This window comes from Nyctereutes procyonoides, unplaced genomic scaffold (assembly GCF_905146905.1).
Source record: "Nyctereutes procyonoides isolate TBG_1078 unplaced genomic scaffold, NYPRO_anot_genome, whole genome shotgun sequence".
NCBI classification, from domain to species: Eukaryota; Metazoa; Chordata; class Mammalia; order Carnivora; family Canidae; genus Nyctereutes; species Nyctereutes procyonoides.
In genome coordinates, this window is record NW_026575120.1 from 32,331,465 (window position 1) to 32,345,843 (window position 14,379).

Sequence of the window (14,379 nt, forward strand, 5' to 3'; positions counted from 1 at the left end):
AAAGAATTTGCCAAGTTCAATGTAATAGAAGGCAAGGGGATAGAAAATTTCCAGGAAGGAGGGACCAATGGAAGTAACAGGGATGCAAAGAGGAAGCAGAAAGGGGTCTTTGAAAAAGTCCACCTCTCACACTGGTGGACACAGAAGTCCTACCTGAGCACCTGGCAGCAACACCAAACCCTCAACCAAGACCCCCTGAACCTGTCACCACAGAGTCCAGACCTCAGCTTCCAGGTCCATGTAACACAGAAATATACAGAACTATGGGCAATAAAGGTGAGGCACCCTTTGTGGTGTGACACTAAAAAAGTGTTGGGGTGGGTGGGGGGATATCATGTGTCATTAATTTGAGCTTGAAGAGTATAGGAAACTAAACCGCATTTCAATAATTGTCCCAAGGGACAATTTGGTAGGAAGGCCAAATACACAACCAAAGAAAGCCCCTAGGCCATATTCCACCCCTAAAGAAAGTCCATCAGTCAAAGACAAAGGCCAAACCAATGTAAGGAGTTATTTTAGACAATGTGCTATGCAGAAACAAAAGGTTTTGTCATATATATGTTAATTTTATGCCAAATGAGTGACAACACCAATAACCTACATTTGTGATCTCGAAGGTCTTTTTAGCACTGCAAGTCTAAAAGTCAGTGAAAAGGAAAGTAGTTGGCAGTAATGACTTATGCCAGCAGAGGGGGACAAAACTTACTATAAATGTAGTTTAGAAAGGCGTTGCTTGGAAACAAAAGGCAAAGCCCTGGTGTGACTGTATTTTCTAAATTAATGATGTTATGTGACAAGAGCAGGCTACCCCACCTCAGGGGGCCTTTGTGATTTGCACACAGTCCTTGGCTCAGGAACACTGTTTCACATATACAACCCAAACCTGCCCCTCTCAGGTTCCCCACTCCCCTCCAACCACTCAGGATAAGCTTATCTCATCCACAAGACTGTGATCTTCAGTGGGACTCCCCGAATCCCTGGGGGTATATGTTTTCCTAGGGGTATGCAGCTATTTTAAGACCATCACAGTCCAGATGGACAAGCTCTGTATGTGCTCTTCACTACCAGTGATTTTCCTGAGTGTGTGTGCCTGTGGTCTGGGCATTGCGCGGATTCCCCTTTCCTGCCTCCCGTCATAAGGGTCCTTCTCCTACTTTACAGAAGAGAGGGGCACCTCTCACCCCAGCTGTACTTCATGGTAGCTCCATAAACAAGCTGCCTCTAAATGAAAGAATCACAGACATAATCAATAGTCACTGAGTCAACATCATTAACACCATTTAATAAATCTTGGTAAAATCTTTTTTAGTGTATATCTCAGCAAGAAACTAAAATGCCTCCAATGACCAAGGATACAATCACTTTTGCAAGGTAGGTGGTCTGCTTTACCCAAATTGAAAGAGGAGCCACAGACTGCCTCCTCCAAGTAGAGATCTCCAAGTGATTAAGGGAAAAATACAAACAACACCACTTCTGTGGTGCCTTCCATGTACCCCAAGTCTAGGAGTTAATACTACTGGTCTACCCTGACAAACTCTCAGAGTTCATGCAAGAAACAAGCATCTGGATATGTTAAAATGCTTCATTATTGTTGCTGTTGGTTGATGAAATATCAAACAGTTAATATAAATAGCTAAGCGTTCTCAGACATCAAATAAAACCCATAAAGTTAGATACAAAACTTCATAATTTAGCAACAGGGTGTGACACATGGTCGACCATCTGTAAATATTTGATGACTAAATCAATTTTAAAAAGTCAGTTGAAGCTCCAAACTTATTGGATCTTTTGGGGAGCCAAGACAATGGCTATATGTCATCAATAAAATATATGTCCATCAAAGCCCTGTTGGCTTACTGTTGATTCCCACTAACATTTTCGAATATATCCATTAGATCCTTGCACTTCTCACCGGCAGTGTGAGTCACCACCTTTTACAAGAGAATTTTGGCAACTACTCTGTGCTTCTGCACAAAACAAAAGCTATCTTAGAACACACAGAAGGAAGAAATTAGAGGAAACCTTGCCCACTTATGGAATTGGCTCCTTTTGTTTCATCCTTACTTTCCAGAATGCTTTTTCTTTCCATTTCTTAAAAAAAAAAAAAAAAAAAAAAAAAAAAATCTAGAGTTAAGTCTGGATGTATTGTATCTCTGGCTTCCACATGCAGAACAAGCTTCAATCAGTAATTTATAAAAGAAGAGCCACGATTAATTAGTGCCTTCAATATTTCCATTAGGACTCGTTATTTCTGAGGAAAGACGGCTCTTTTGTTCCTTCTCTCTTTAATATGTCACAGAGGGGACAGGCCTCATTGTCCGTGCCCCGCTGGAATACATCACCGACAAGTCAGAGTGGGCTGGTAAAGCAGGTCAGCCAAAGAACAGGAGAGATGCCTGATGAATTTTAAAACATGTGAGCCATAAATATAATAAAACCTGGGTGGAATAAGATAAGGGTGAATCTCTAGCACTCCAGTTAGCCTGAACTCCTGAGAAGGAGCAGTTAAGGTGACAATAGAAATCACAGAGCAAACCCCAAACGTGCCCAAAATGAAAATTTGCAATCTCGAAGACAGCAGCATTGTCTACCCATTTCTTATTTGGTGGATGTGATCTGTGAAAAGCCCCCACAGCTGCCGTGCTGCTTCCATTCAGAAGGTGAGGAGAAGGCAAAGGTACTGCCGTGTGTGTCTACTGCAGCCCCAGGGCCTCTGGTCACCCTGTGGTCTAGGAGTTAGAGGAGCAGAACTCCCAAGATTCTCCCGCCTGCAGGCCACAGCAAGTCACAGCCAAGTGACCACGGGGGTCCTGAACTCTCCACATAGTAGACACCACAGGGTCCTTGAGGAGAATCAAAGAGCAACCACAGGAGATGAGATGAACTGGGCTGAGATGGGAGAAAAGACCACGGAGCCTCTCCCTTCGATCAGCTGTCCACACAGCCTTCCAAAGTGGCCGTTTGAGGGCAGCCCGGGTGGCTCAGCGGTTTAGCGCTGCCTTCAGCCCAGATCCTGATCCTGGAGACCCAGGATCGAGTCCCATGTCGGGCTCCCTGCATGGAGCCCTCTGCCTGTGTCTCTGCCTCTCTCTCTGTCTCTCATGAATAAATAAATAAAATATTTAAAAAACAAAAACCAAACTGGTTGTTTGAGACCTAAATACATTCAAGCTGCTCTCCCTGCTGAAAATCCTTCTGTGGCTACTCCCCACTACCAACAGCACCACTGCTGACCCCTGATATGTCCTACAACCCCTCCCAACCTGGCTCTCGCCTACTGTCAACTCAGCTTTTGCTGCGCCCTTCCAGACAACCTTTCCTCCATCATTCCTGATATATAGGCCATTCCCTTGACCTGTGCCCACTGTAATTACCTGGCTTCATCTCCTCAACCTCTGAGCTTCACCCCAGCATCGCCTCTTTCCAGAAGACAGAGGCAGTCCACCACCTAGAAGGCTGCCCCTCCTCTCTGCTTCCAAGACAACCTACATAGACTTATGCTGCTATGTGTCAGCATCTGGGTCACTTGTCCTTCTCCCCTACTGAAGTGCTCAAAGCAGGGATTGCATGTTATCTGGGCTTGTAACCCAGCCTGGCCCTGCTTGACTCAGAGCAATTGCTTGGTGATACAGTGACTAAGGCAGCTCTTTCGGCTGCCCACTGGTCAGGAACCACAATCCCACACCAACAACAGAGAGTGGACTGTCCCCATCGGAAGGAACAAGTTTTCATGGGACCAGCAGCATCTAGCCAATGCCATTCATATCTTTAAACAGAACCTCAACAGGGCAAGTTGGGTCCAAGCCACAGTTTTTCTGATACCAGTCAGCAGTGATTATTTTGGGCCACAAGCTAAAGGGACTACAGATAAAAGAAAGATAAGGGTTAGAATTGTTTTTTTAATTACTGGAAATAAAAAAGGGCCCTGTCTCAAAATGTGACAGAATGGCTTCTACCTCTTGTATGTCAAACCTAATCCACTCCCAGACAATCTGAAGAGATTTCCTGCTCATTACAAGGGGTCAGGAGGTGTGGATTTTTGGTCGGCACAATTATTGTTTGTAGCTCTGCGATTTGCTCAAGGATCGGGGAAGAGTAGTAGTGTGGCAGCATCAGGGGGCAGGGTAAGCAGGACACACAGAGAAAAAACAGAGAGCCACACAAGGACAAAGAACTCTTGCAGTCCCAGGGGAAACTAATTATCTTTTCAGCTTGTCCCAAGGGATGGGCTAGAGGCCCTTCCCTACTGCCAGGTATGTCTTAGAAGACACACTTGTAAAGTAGATATGTGTTTCTAAACTAAACAGAGATCATCCTTTTCCTGTTATAAACATCTGGGTTCCCATGCAGGCAAAACAAAGACCACACTTCTGAAATGTCACAGAGTCTGCTCCCCCAGTCCTGACCCGCCTCAGAAGATGCCGACTCCCTCAGGGACTCCTCCACACAGAAGACCTTCCCACAAACATGTTGTAAAGATGTATGTACAAATCCTACAGCACATGCAAAGCAAGAGCAACCCCAAGGGCTGGAGGTTCTATTTGAAACTCTGATTTACAACAACATCTGAGGCACAAAGATATTTCAGAAGTAAAAGTGGGAAAAGGAGAAAACTTGGGGAATATCCTGTTTTGAACTCAAGGGATGCTACCCTCTGACAGCTGAATGAAGTAACAGATGATGGATGGGCTTCACATGGATGGTTTATGTTAGGGAACCTGGAATATGAAAGACCTGAATATATAACCATCTACATTGGATCAATCTCGCTGTAACAATACTCTTTCACCAGAACAAAAACATTTCCAAACTTATTGTTGATTTTACTACAATGAAATTCACAGTATAAATGATTTAGTACCTTAAGCACTTTTTCCAGGCGTTTCCATGGCATTATCTACTCTAACAACAAAACAGTCATTGCACCACGTAAATAATAAATGAAGATAGGTCATAAATATAATTTTAATGTGTAACATGCTTCCATTACACTTGATAACCATAAGCTTGCAATTTAGTCACGATTTTGCATTTTTAGTTAATTCATAAGAAAAAGAATACTCTTCATCTACTTTTCCAAAAGTGCAATAAATTAAGAATACCTATTTTTTCATCTAGTAGGTGTATGTTTGTAATGGGCAGAATTTTTTAGACCCAGGCAAAATAAATTTAAAAGATTAACAGGTAGTCCTTTGTTTCTTATTCATCTGTTTCTTGCTTGCTTTTTCTTATCAAATTTTTAGAGTCAAATGAGTCCTCTGTGTGAGACCCATGGAGGGTACACATTCACACAGTTGACGAACTACCACTTTCCATTCCTTTGTTAACGGCTAATCTGCATGATGTGCTAGATGTGTGGCAATACTGAGTTTTTCACTGGTACTTGGCATGTTTCTGCTCACATTAGATCAACCAAAACTAAGCACTTACCAAGAATCAATGCCTTTGCTCTGAAACTGGTATGTGACAATTAAATATTGCAGAAATCATTGAAACATAAAAGGGAGAATTGCTATTATAAAACCTAAATCGAATGTTTTGGTATGACATGAAAAAGATGTTTTTAAAAAACTGCTGTCAAATTAGGTGTAGGTGAGTTAAGTCTAAAAGATTACAGAGTTGGGGTGGGTACTGGAAAAAATCTGAAGAATTTTATACTCAGGTTGCTTGCTCTTCTCTAAAGAAACCCAAACTGGAAACTGCAGCTGATGCATTATAGGTGTTGTTTCTTTTTTAATTCTTTTAACTTTAGTTTTTATTTTCGAGAAGGAGAGAGAGTTACAAGCAGGCTCGAGGCTCAGTACAGAGCCCAATGTGGAAACTTGGTCTCATGACCCTGAGATCATGATCTGAGCCTAAATCAAGTCGGACGTTTAACCACCTGAGCCACCTAGGCACTCCTAGGTGTGTTGTTTCTTACAAGAAAACCATACAGAATCCTCTCAAGTAAACCAACTGTTCAAAAAATAAAATATATTTTTTAAAAAGACTCAGTACATTGAAAGATTGGTGAATACAGACCTACTCATATATTTAAGTTAAAATGTTTAAGGCATATAGTATCATTTCTCAATGATTAAGTGGTCTTTTTTTTTTTTTTTTTTGATTAAGTGGTCTTGATCAAAGTGGATAGTGGGTTTCCAACATGGTGGATGGAAAATAAAGGAGCCGTCCAGTGGAGCTGTGTATGAAAGAAATAGACACACAAATCTGATAAAACCTCCCTTGGCTCCTGTTCTTGGAAAACATCCAGGGTTAAAATAGATCAGAAATCATACAAAAATGGATGTGATCTTTGAACTAATCATCTTATAAATAAAATCACAGTAGAACTCAGAACTCATAACATTGCTAAGCCCTGATACAACTTCATCTTCTTGGCATATAATTAATACTACAGAAGAATCGTGGTTCCAGTAAGCAAACATGAGGCAAAGAGATACCACCATTAAAGCCGGAACCCTATGAGCTCTGTCTCCCCTCTTTCAGTATCAAGAGCCTGAACTCCACCTAACTCCAGCCCGTAAGTCTGCCTGTGTGCCGGCTGGGGGGTTAAGCTCTTACCTTCTGACGCTGCTGGATGTTGGCCACCGTGTCAGGTTGGAAGTCTAACTTGTCTGTGCGGCAGAGTTTCCAGTAGAGGATGATGACAATCACCATTACCACCAGCCCTGGAATGACCACCCCGACAATGACCCAGAGGTTGTTGCTCTGGGACGCTGGGGATGGCCTCTTCACTCTGTCCAAGGCTGCAGACAAAGAAGACAGGCCGTTCACTAATTCCTCTGCACTCATTTACTGGACAGCCCTTCTGTGCCTTCTTCGATGAGAAGCCTGGGACATCCCTGTCATTTCAGGTCAAGACAACTGGTCAGAGGCTGTGATCTCCTGGCGACCAGAAACGTGATGCAGTAAAACAAACACAACATAGAATGCTACATCCTCAATGCATTACAGACCATGGTGACATATGTGACATGTCTAAATGAACATGGCTCATCTGATGGCAGAGCTAGGTTAATCCCAGGTCTCCTGACTTCTATCAGCACCAACCTAATCTCAATGCAGGAACGCTTCCATACTAAAAATCAGAAATCCCAGTAAGTAGTCTGCAAGCACTGTCTTAGTTTCCTTACCTGTGCCTCTCTCTCTAAACCCCCTGAAATAAGACTTAAGGTACCAGGTGTCAGTTTTAAAATTATATTATATCCAACTTCCTTACTCTGAATCTGCTGCTCCCCACCCTCCTGCCCACCCCAAACACTGCCACCGACTCCCATCTTGCATGGCCTTGGATGAATATGTCTCAGCCACTCTGTCTTCACTTCTGTCACTAGGTCTTTTCCCTAATCTCACCTCCCAGCCCTGGGCCCTCATCCTCTTCATTCTGCACTCATCTTCTCAAAGGACTCAGCTCCTCTTAAAGTTCAGGTTCCAATGACCAGATACCCCAACCCAAAACATCCCCTCCCCTCTGCCCAACCTTCTCATCTGTCATGATCACTTCATAAAAACTGCTCCATAACAAGGCTAGTGGCCTCCTCGTATAAGTTCTTTTGTTCTGGGTGCCTTTGCCTTGCAAACGGTACCTTACTATTTTAAAATATATTTTATTACAGAAATGTGTCATCTTGATATGCTGTACTACTTTGCTCATTAACATGGTCATGACTCTAAGTCTTGTCTTTTCAAATGCAGTTCAGTCTTCAGAAGCAGGGGGCTAATTTTTAGGCTCTTTTTATATTCCATAGTGGTTCACACACACTATGGGATCTAAATGTTTCTGCTCAAAGATGTAAGAACAAAAAGATCCTTGGTGCTGGTTTAAGTGAGGGCTCAGGCCTCTGGGAGACTGAAAAGGGAGGGAACAAGCACTCTAAGGCATAAGCACTATGAAGGAAGCACAAATGACACTGCAGGGACCATGCAGGAAATGGAAAAGGGGACAAGGTGTTAATCTTATTTTTAAATCTGGCCTGAACAGAGTCTATATATTAGTTCATTTTGCATGAAAACAACTGACAGTTCATGAGGAGTGACAGAGTCAAAGTGAGGAGCTGGGGAGACAACTGTATGCTGTTCTTAGTTCTAACCTAGTAACACCCTGGGAGAGGCACAAATGGACCAAACAGGGCCCTGCTACCAGGATTCACAGCTGCATGAAGGCTGAGCCTGATGTTGGCCGAGGAGGCTCCCAACCCCAGGATCCTTACCCGGTGGTTTTTAGCAGGAAACTAAGGAAAGAGAGGTACAAAGAAGAGAGGGGGGAAAAAAAGAAGAGGGAAGTAGCTTGAAAGATGCCTATACCCTATTGCAATTCATCTTCTTTCAGAGGGGAAGTGCTTAGCTGGACTGGGAGGCACCTCTCCTACAACCAGAAATGTCCCAGGTGAAGACATAAGTACGCACTGCTTTGAAACAACATACTGAGATGCAATCATATCTCAAATACTAGCAAACCATCAACAGATTATTTGCTTAAGCTCTCCCCCACCATCATCTGTGAATGAGACAAAGTGTGCCCATGGGCCCTCACCCTGCTTAGTTTCCAGGGACAAGTACAGATTTCACAAAGAATCTTCCATTACCAAGAATAACCGTGAAGCTGTCATTTTTTAAAGGTGCCTTTACATCTTATGTGTTCTCTCTATAAAGAATTTTTCAATATTCTCTGATGCTCAATTCCCTTCTAACCACTTACTTATCCCTTTAGTGTTGGGAGCAAGTATCACCAAGCTCCTACAGGATTGCTCTCTGGCTCATAAGCAAAAACATCCCCATTAAAATAGCAGTCTGATTCACAAAGGAACATTTAGAGAAATACACTCTTCTGTGACTCTCCTTTTTCTTAATTTCCAATACCCAAAATCTGGGAGTTGAAAAATAAGGCACTGAGAGCAACCACTGCCGGGGGCAGGAGCCAACTATCTTCCAACAATAATACAGAAATATCCAAATACCTCTTTCTAAACTATGAAGTACTGTGAGGATGGGGAGGGAGAGAAACAGCACTGAAAAGGGTGAGATCAAGGACTTCTTTGTGTTAAAAAACTCAGCAGGAAACCAATAAATGCAGAGGGCACCTCCCAGCTTCCTGTGTGACTAACTGTCCCCACCAACATTCAAAATATGACAGACACGATTTTGGAATAAATACAGAGAAAACAAGTTCTTTTACGTAAGACAAGATTTTTAAAAAGAGGAATGGTACAGAAGTAGGGGAAAAAATATGACAGTTAACTTTAGCTACTAGAACTCACTCTAACCGACACAAAATGCTGGGTAGGAAAACAGCTACAAGCATAAAGCAGCTGAAATGGAAGAAAGACTTTGGCAAGTGAATTTTAACAACCGACATTTTATACAAGTGCCACGTAAGAAATATTAAGGGTCGAACATGTAAATCTACTCTGTGCACCTAAGCATGCTTTAAATTCAGATTTCATTGTCCGAAAAAACAAAACAAAACAAAACTGGCTTTTGATCCCAGCATAGCACAGACACTACTTAGGGTCTATGCCTCACACACTTACGTTGGGCAACAGCTCCTTGAATTCGATAACCCAAGATAATGGCTGCTCTCTGGATATCTATCTTGTTAATCAGATCTGAAGACTTGACTGCACTGAGTCTTTCTCCATCTTGATCCTCCACAAAGTAGATGAGCTGCACAGGATTGTCATCTCCCTCCAGCCTTGACACGTTTACCATCTGAAAGATAACAGAAACCATTAGCATTTTCAAAGCTCCTATTTCCAGATGCCCTGTCTCAAGGTACTCAATCTTGACTGTGTTATTCAGGATTCATTCCAACCCTCATAATGAACTTGTTACACCATCCAGAACACCATTCTGGATCCCAGAATCCCCACGATGCTCTCTTGGTGGGAAGAGGGACAATTAAAATGAAAGTTACAAAAAAAAAATGAAAGTTACTCTATACGGGATAACAGACGTGCTTCATCTGCTCAGTCTTCCCTAAGACAAATAGGCAAGTAGGATACAGAGAACACAGGGTTGCCAGGTCCAGGCAGTCTAGAATTGCTACCAATTAGCTCCAGCATATCATTGGAGAACACTGTTGTCCTACCAACATGAATCATAAGGGTTAGGTACATCACCGATTCTAAGAAACGATCACTACTTCTATCCAATCTCATCCTGAATCTAATCAGGACTTTCTCTTTTTTTAGGGCAAGGTTTCTCAAACTTGGCACCTCTACCATTTTGGTTCAATGGGGCAGGGGAGAGGGGAGGGCTATCCCAAGTATTGTAGGATATTTAGCAGCAACATCACTGTCTTCCAATCACAAGATGCCAGTACTAACAGCCACCTCCTCCCTCACCAGTTGTGACAACCAAAAATGTCACCAGACATTGTCAAATGTACACATGTGGGGAGTGGGTAGGGGAGGGCACAAAAACCACTGCCACTTGAGAACCACTGCTCTCAGGATGATAAATCTCATAAATGCTTTAATACCTCACTCTCAACAATGGATGGATCACAGAGACAGAGAATCAGTAAGGCAAGCATATATTTGAGCAACACTATATACTAAAGGAACCTGACATTTACAGAACATTCCATCCAATCAACAGAATACACATTCTTTTCAAGCACATGTGGAACACTCTCTAAGATATAGTATATGTTGAGCCACAAAACAGTTTCAACAAATTCAAGAAGATAGAAATTATATCAAGTATCCTTTCTGACCACAATGGTATAAAAGAACAACCAATAATAGGAGAAAAGCTGGAAATTTCACAAAAACATGGAAATCAAACAGCACATTCCTGAAAACATCAATAGATTAAGGAAGAAATCAAAAGGGAAATTTTAAAAAAATATCAAGACAAATGAAAACAGAAATACAACTTATCAAAACTTTTGGGATGTAACAAAAACAGTTATAAGAGGAAATTTTATAGCTATAAATGCATGCATCAAGAAAAAAGAAAAATCTCAAATAAAAAACTTGGGTATCTGGGTGATTCAATCCCTTAAGTGTCTGAATCTTGATTTTGGCTCAGGTCATAATCTCAGGGTTGTGGGACTGAGCCCCACATCAGGCTCCACACTCAGTAGGGAGTCTGCTTAAGATTCCCTCTCTCCCTCTCCCTCTCCTCCTCATTCCTCTAGTAAATGCACATGCTCTTTCTGAAAAAAGTCAATAAATCTTTTTTCTTTAAGATTTTATTTATTTATTCACGAGAGACACACACACACACAGAGAGAGAGAGAGAGAGAGAGAGAGAGAGAGGTAGAGACACAGGCAGAGGGAGAAGCAGACTCCATGCAGGGAGCCCGACGTGGGACTCGATCCCAGGTCTCCAGGATCAGGCCCCGGGATGAAGGCAGCACTAAACCGCTGAGCCACCCGGGCTGCCCCAAAGCCAATAAATCTTAAAAAAACAAAAAAACAAAAACAAAACAAAACAAAACAAAAACACACAAACCTAACTTTACACCTCAAGGAACTAGGAGACAAAAAGAAAAACCTAACCCCAAAGTTAGCAGAAGGGAGAAAATAATAAAGACTAGAGTGGAAATAAGTAAGACAGAGAATAGGAAAAATTAATAAAACTAAGAGTTGGCTTTTTGAAAAGATAAACAAATTTGACAAATCTTGAGCTAGACTAACAAAAAAGAAAGCAGACTCAAATGAAAGTGTTAAGTGAAAGAGGAGACACTACAACATATAACAGAAATACAAAGGATCATAAGAGAATATTCTGAAAAATTACATACCAACAAATTAGATAACCTAGAAGCAATGGATAAATTCCTGGAAATACACAACCCACTGAGACTGAATCATGAAGAACTAGAAAATGTGAACAGATCAATAAGGATTAAGTAGACTGAATCAGTAATCAAAAACTTCCCAACAAAAAAAGCCCAGGACCAGATGGTTTCACTGATGAATTCTACCAAACATTCAAAGAATTAATACTAATCCTTCTCAAAATTTTCCAAAACAATCAAGAGAAGGGAACATTCTCAAACTCATTTTATGAGACCATCATTACCACGATGCCAAAGTCCACGAAGGACACTACAAAAAAAAGAAAACTGCAGGCCAATATCTCAGATGAATTAGATGCAAAAATTCTCAGCAAAATACTAGCAAACCAAATGCAACAGTACATTAAAAAGATCATGCAATATGGGGCACCTGGGTGGCTCAGTTGGTTCAGCATCTGACTCGGTTTCGGCTCAGGTCATAATCTCAGAGTTGTGAGATCAAGCCCCATGTCAGGCTCTGTGCTCAGCGCAGTGTCTGTTGTGGATTCTCTCTCCCCACCTCTGCTCCTTCCCTCACTTGCACTCATGCTTTCTCTCTCTCAAATAAATAAATACAATCTTTAAAAAAAAAAAAAGATCATGCAACATGATCAAGTGGGATTCATCTTTGAGATACAAGGATGGCTTAACATATGCAAATCAGCAAGTATGACATATAGCATTGATAAATGAAAGACAAAAATCATATGATCATCTCAACAGATGTAGGAAAAGTATTTGATAAAATTCAATTTCCACTCATGATATAACCTCTCAACGAACTGAGTGGGGAAGGAAAATATATCAACATAGTAAAGGCCATATATGACAAACCCAGAGCTAACATACTCAGTTGTGAAAGGCTGAAAGTTTTTCCTGTAAGATCAGAAACAAGACAAGAGTGCCCATTCTCATCACTCTTGTTCAGTACAGTACTAGAGTCCTAGCCAGTGCAGTCAGGCAAGATAAAGAAATAAAAGGCATCCAAAGGAAAAAGGAAAAAAACAAAAAAAAAAAAACAAAGGGAGAAAAGAAGAAGTAGAATCTGTCACCATTTGCATATGACATATTACATATAGAAAACCCTAAAGGCTCGACAAAAATACTGTTAAATGAATTCAATAAAGTTACAGGATACAAAATTAATATATTAAAATCTGTTGTGTTTGGTGGTTTTTTGTGTTTGTTTTGTTTTTTTAAGTAGCTTCCATGCCCAGTGCAAAGCCCAACGTGGGGCCTGAAATCAAGACCTGATCTGAGGGATCCCTGGGTGGCTCAGCAGTTTAGCAACTGCCTTCAGCCCAGGGCATGATCCTGGAGTCCCAGGATTGAGTCCTACATTGGGCTCCCTGCATGGGGCCTGCTTCTCCCTCTACCTTTGTCTCTGCCTCTCTCTCTCTCTCTGTGTGTATGTGTGTGTGTGTGTGTATGTCTCTCATGAATAAGTAAATAAAATCTTAAAAAAAAAAAAAAAGACTTGAGCTGAAATCAAGAGTCAGACCAACCAAGTGAGCCACTCAGGTGCTCCCAACATTATCTATATACTAACAATGAAGTATTTGCAAAAAAAAAAAAAAAATTAAACAGTCCCATTCACAATAGCATCAAAAATAATAAAATAGGGACACCTGGCTCAGCGGTTAAGCACCTGCCTTTGGCCCAGGGCGTGATCCTGGGGTCCCAGGATCAAATCCTGCTTCTGGCTCCCTGCATGGAGCCTGCTTCTCTCTCAACCTGTGTCTCTGCCTCTCTCTCTGTGTTTCTCATGAATAAATAAAAATTTTAAATAATAATAATAATAAAAATAATAAATACTTAGGATAAATTTAACCAGGAATTAGAAGATCTGCACACTAAAAACTTTAAGACATTGATGAAAGAAACTGAAGACACAAATAAATGGAAAGATACCCTGTGTTCATGGTCTGGAAGAATTAATATTGCTAAAAGTTCATACTACCTTGGGGTACCTGGGTGGCTCAGTCAGTTAAGCGTTGGCCTTTGGCTCACGTCATGATCCCAGGGCCCTGAGATGGAGCCCCACATTGGCCTTCCTGCTCAGCCATGAATCTATTTCTCCTTCTCCCTCTGCCTCTCCACCTCTTGTGCTCTCTCTCTCGCTCTCTCTCAAATAAATAAATTTTTAAAATCTTTTTTTAAAAAAATGTCCATACTATCCAAAGCCATCTATAGATGTCATCTATAGCTCTCTGTAGCCATTAAAATTCCAATGGCATTTCAGAAATAGGAAAACAATCCTAATATTCATATGGAACCAGAGAAGACCCTGGTGACCTATGAGCCAAGAATACCCAACAGGGAAAAGATAGTCTCTCCAATAAATGGTATTGGAAAAACTGTATATTCACAACCAAAAGAATGAAACTGGGCCCCATCTTATATCACTCACAAAAAATAACTCCAATGGAAAGATTTAAATGTAAGACTTGAAACCATGAAACTCTTAGAAGAAAACTTAAGGGAAAGGCTCCTTGACATTTGTCTTAGCAATGATTTTCTGGATATAACACTCAAAGCACAAGCAACAAAGCAAAAATAAAAACATGGACTATATTAAACTTAAAAGC

The 14,379-nt window shown here is 41.3% G+C and overlaps 1 protein-coding gene across 1 annotated transcript in view; it reads right to left on the reverse strand.

The window, feature by feature from the left end:
• The window catches only part of KIAA1549 (KIAA1549 ortholog), a 148,017-nt gene that overhangs the window by 53,095 nt on the left and 80,543 nt on the right, over window positions 1–14,379 (reverse strand). The window contains exons 11-12 of the mRNA XM_055334769.1: window positions 9,534–9,711; window positions 6,565–6,749 (exon numbers count right to left, since the gene is read on the reverse strand). Coding sequence (XP_055190744.1) covers window positions 6,565–6,749; window positions 9,534–9,711 — 363 coding nt within the window. The remainder of the gene's footprint in view (window positions 1–6,564; window positions 6,750–9,533; window positions 9,712–14,379) is intronic.